This window comes from Triticum dicoccoides, chromosome 2A (genome assembly GCF_002162155.2).
Source record: "Triticum dicoccoides isolate Atlit2015 ecotype Zavitan chromosome 2A, WEW_v2.0, whole genome shotgun sequence".
NCBI lineage: Eukaryota > Viridiplantae > Streptophyta > Magnoliopsida > Poales > Poaceae > Triticum > Triticum dicoccoides.
The window spans coordinates 160,068,850-160,073,777 of NC_041382.1; the positions used below are offsets into that span (position 1 = coordinate 160,068,850).

The window sequence follows — 4,928 nt, forward strand, 5'->3', positions numbered from 1 at the left end:
AATGGTATTATTTGTATTTTTTATGAACTAATTTAACATCATATGTCTATATTATAGTTTTGTAGACGTATTATACCAAAAAGTCGCATTCAAAGTTGCACATGAAAAAACAGAAAAAGTTAATCACACCTTAGATACATTTGGGGTGGGGGTGGGGTGCATTGCTATCCCATGGTAACAACATACAGCTGGGTAGCACATCAATACATTTGGGCCCTGTTCGGGACGTGGGTTCACAAAACAAAGGATTTGAAAAATGCATAGGTATGGGATGGAGTGCCAAGTGGAAACCTACAGGCTTCCAAAAGGAGGAATGGGAACCTATGGGGTGTTCTGAACAAAGGAAACAAGTTTTGGAATCTGCACACTTCTCTAGGAAATAGAACTAGCAGTTATGTGACTTGTCACTGCATTCTTGCCGTTGATTTCTCTAGCCGTTGCTTCTTCTTTCTCTTGCTATATAAGCACATGCAATGCACTGCTAGCAACTTGCTTGTCATTTCTTCTCCTCCTCCCCTGTAAGAACTTCTCTAGGGACACATAGTCCATTCTTTCTCTTGCTATATAACCTCAAAATCCATTCATTCCTAAAGCTGAATGGATCCAAACTACAGCCGACGGTCAAGAAACGAAGATGATTTTGTACATTTCATACTCCCTACATTACAAGGTAGCTCATCCCAATCATCTCAGAGGAGAGCAATACATACATCCATCCTGAATGGAGCTACTTATGTGCATGAAGCTCTTACTGGCCATGAGGTTCTATGTGAATGGAGGTTCCATATGGAGAGATCAATCTTTCAAGCTTTAGCACAAAAACTGCGTGAAAATCACCTTCTCCAGGATGCAAGGTACATCTCTGTGCAAGAGCAAGTAGCCATATTTTTATATGCAGTATCAAAGAATGCAACCAACAGAACATTGCAAGACAGATTCCAGCATGGCGCTGATTCAATTAGTACTTATTTCCACGCCGTGCTCAACGCGATTACACGACTCACATGCAACTACATACAACCTTCTGTACACCAGCATCCCATATTAAGGCAACAGAAGTTTTCATACTTCAAGGTAATTGTTTTTCAAATCCTATCATGGTGAATTGGTATTTATTAAATCTAGCTTATATTTATATATCTAACTATTTAATTAAACCCACAGAACTGTATTGGAGCTATTGATGGTACTCACTTTCCCATGACTATTCCGCCTGGGCAACAAGATCCATAAAGAAATAGAAAACAAGGTCTTTCACAAAACGTAATGGTTGCATGTGACTTTGACATGAAGTTTGTGCATGTACATGCTGGATGGGAGGGATCTGCATCAGATGCAAGGGTTTTGCAAGATGCACTAGAACATGGATTCAATGTACCGCCTGGAAAAATTTATCTTGTAGATGCGGGTTATGCAAATACACCCCAATTCATTGCTCCATACCGAGGAACTAGATATCATTTACAAGAATAAGGAAGAGTTCAGCAAAGGCCACAATGCTACAAGGAGTTATTTAACCTTCGACATGCTCAACTACGAAATCATGTCGAAAGAATTATTGGCATACTAAAAGCAAGGTATCCCATACTAAAGGCAGCTACAATGTTTGATATTGACACACAAGTTGATACAGTTGTAGCTTGTTGTGTTTTGCACAATTTCATAAGACTACACAATGGAGATATGACGTTGCCTGACAGAGCTACAATGGATATTAATGAAAGCAATATGCAGGATGTACCAGATGGAGATGCCAAATACAAAAAAGATGTGATGATATTTAACAACTTGAGACAAGCTGGAAATGAGATGCGAGATGCAATGGCAATGCAAATGTGGGCAGATTACATTGCCAGAAGATAAGCATATGTATTGTGTAATTTTCTCATATGTTATGTAATTATTTGGTTGTACTGTACTCCACTTAATATGACTATTTTTGTCAAACACTGCAGAAAGACATTGCTTTAAGAGCCATTTAACATTGCACTAATAGTCGAATAAGTTTGACAATCATGTGCCCAGTAATGCACATGCACAACCTACTACAAGTTAACTATGACAAGGATCATAACCATGTGTCCAGAAATGCACATGAACAAAATATATCACATCCTATTACAAGTTAACTACGCCAAGGATCATAATCATGTGCCTATAAATGCACATGAACAAAATATATCATTGTTTTAAAGGTAGCACTCACCTAGTATGAAATATTAGTTCCATCTGATTAGGTATTCCGAATTTTTTCAGTCAACCAACCCAACCGTAATTCGTTACTTGAAAATGATAGAAATACCTCCCTGTTCTCCTTATTGGCAGTAAAGATGTCCGCTGCTTTTAGCATATCTGCCATCGAAAGACCCTCCAACCTTTCCAGTGCTTTGATGCATTTCTTGATGCTGAACGGGTCCCTTAATTTCCTCTTCTCAATGGCTGCATACCTATCTATTTCTTCCCTTCTCAGTTTCAGGTATCTCTCATGAAAATCGTCAATACTGGTCGTCTTTTGCTTTCTCGCTCTCTTGGTGCTAGTAACCTCAGGAGCTGAGCTAGCTGGTCGAGGATTGCGATGTACAACTTGTGGAATTTCATGCAAAGTCTGTCCAACGCGCTGTGAGGAAATTGGTACTGTTTCAACTTGGGATGGAGCATGTAATGTCAAGTCATTTCCTTGAGTCGGGTTTGCCTCCACTTGACTGAATGTATTATTGCTAGAAAACCAGTTTGTGTTTTCACTATCCTCTTTAATGTCAAATTGCATGGATGAATCACCAGGAGCATGTATGGTTGGTGTAGGTGTGTGCAGATGCGCCTCTAGCCCTTGTTGTTGTGGTGAATGTGATGTTGGTAACTGTGAGAGCTGAGTTGCTTTGTTCGCATAATAATCCATGCCATGGCAACTCCTTCCCTGAGCATAGCGTCCTAGATGAATTAAGTAAAAGAAAAGGAACATTTATAAGAATCAGCAAAACAAAATTTGGGCCAATTAAGCCAACGATTTAAAGCTCACCATCATATAGAGCAAAAATATCTTCATAATATGGAAATGACTTTCCTCGCCAGAAGAGTGCATCCTTGTTTTTACGTGCCTCTAGTGCAGCCCAAACATTATCGGGCGCCACCACCATCTTTCTGTCACGATCCCAGCCAAAACCACTTTCAGATATTAAGTCTTTTATAGCTTTGAAATCTCTGTTTAGATCCTGCTCCTTTTGCTTCACTTGAACTACCGTGAATGATACATCAAATCTTTGATTGAATTTAGCAACAATATTTGTCCAGGCCTCTTTACTCCATGCATTTTGTGTGCGGTATTTGGGAACATCATGATCTCTTAACTGTTCAATGAGATATGCCTTCATCTGATGATTCCACTTGGCTCTACTAGAATTCTTAGACATACCTAGCAACATGAGAAGTGCATATTAGGGCTCCAGAAAGTAGATATCGTGAGTATAGTTACTTCTCTGAATATAATAACAATCAAGTGTAATCTTGTTTGTGGTATTGAAGGCAGGTAATATATTGGGTCTATTCCTTAAATCCTAAAAATACCATGACTCTGTTTTATCTCTTTACTACAAGCACACAACCAAGCCTTTTTTATTCAGAGCAACACCACAGAACTACTAAGCTTCAGGATAGGCTCTTAACTGTATTTTTTCAAGATAAGCACATATAGAAAAAAACTAAATCAGAAAATGGATATCCTGTAATAGTATATGCTACCAGGAAGTTTAGCTATGCAGGAAGTCATCTAGCAGGCTAGCAGCACTTCCTCCTAGTATATATCATAGACGAACAAGTAGAAGTAGATCTTTCCCTGTGTAACAACTTCAGCACAAAAAAATGTCTATTCATTTACGCATCTAAACATTCTCAATCTGTGTGACCTATTTTCGTTTTAAGCCTATAGATCTGAAGTAGAAATAATTTCTAGGAGAAGAAATCAATAAGTACTCGTAATTTTTAGGAGAATAAATCAAAAAGGGTTGGATGGTTACCTCATAGGGAGATTTCTTGACCTCCCCCAAATTTCTGGTCATCAAGCCCTTGTGTGGATGGAGGGGGGAGATGTGGAGGCGGAGGAGGGTGGATTCGCCAGCCTACAGTGCTCCGTTGGTGCTCCATGTTGATTCCACGCCAAAATAATCTAGGGTTCGTCCTTCTCCATGGGGGATTTGGGGGGAGCGGCGGCAGTGCTAGAGATAGGAGACAGCAGTACGAGATAGAAAGGAGGGGCGACGACTCTGTTTCCTGTGTGTTTCCATTAGGTCTGGGTAGATGTTCTGTTTCCCGTGAAAATCGCTGGAAAGTTGCCTTTCCTAAGGAAAGTGTAGCGCTCTTTCCTTTGTCCCGAACGCCTCCAAAGGAAAATATCCATAGGAAAGGAAAGTTGTACGATTCCTGTGATAAATCCTTCGTCCCGAACATGGCCTTGTTTTTTCCGCAAGAAGGTTTAAAGGGGAAATATACAAGTTCATAGAAGATATTTAAAATAATTATCGATATGCTTAAACAAAGGATATTTATTTGGGGAAATGCCTACACTTTCATGAAAAGAAGGATCACTTCCCATTTTGCTCCTTCTTTCGTCCAAACACCTTAGTACGTCCTCCCCTCTTCTTGTTTTGATCCCCCCCTTCTCAAATCTTTGTTTTTCCCTCGGTTTCCCTGAAGAGCGCGTCAACCGCCCCCCCAAAAAACGGCCACTAAAGTACCCCTTGCAAAAAATAATATCTTTTGGGTTAAGCAATTAAGTGTTAATTAAAGCAGCCACTAAAGCCCCCCTTCTCGAATCTTTGTTTTTCCCTTGGTTTCCCTGAAGGCCGCCTCAACCGCCCCCCAAAAAACGGCCACTAAATTATCCCCCGCAAAAATAATACCTTTTGGGTTAAGCAATTAAGTGGTAATTAAATCAG

The 4,928-nt window shown here is 39.9% G+C and overlaps 1 protein-coding gene across 1 annotated transcript; it reads right to left on the reverse strand.

The window, feature by feature from the left end:
- Positions 1-2,139: 2,139 nt before the first annotated feature.
- Positions 2,140-4,213, reverse strand: LOC119359199. The gene is made up of 3 exons (XM_037625497.1): positions 4,011-4,213; positions 3,017-3,409; positions 2,140-2,928 (listed from the first exon to the last, which is right to left on the reverse strand). The coding sequence occupies exons 2-3, from the start codon at positions 3,405-3,407 to the stop codon at positions 2,234-2,236; spliced, it is 1,086 nt and encodes a 361-aa protein (XP_037481394.1). The 5' UTR covers positions 3,408-3,409; positions 4,011-4,213; the 3' UTR covers positions 2,140-2,233.
- Positions 4,214-4,928: the final 715 nt, after the last annotated feature.

Excerpts from the sequence above, each read along its gene's own strand:
- LOC119359199 (XM_037625497.1), bottom strand. The coding sequence starts at position 3,407 with ATGTCTAAGAATTCTAGTAGAGCCAAGTGGAATCATCAGATGAAGGCA. Across the intron at positions 2,929-3,016 it reads TATTTTTGCTCTATATGATG|GACGCTATGCTCAGGGAAGG; the intron begins GTGAGCTTTAAA and ends TAATTCATCTAG.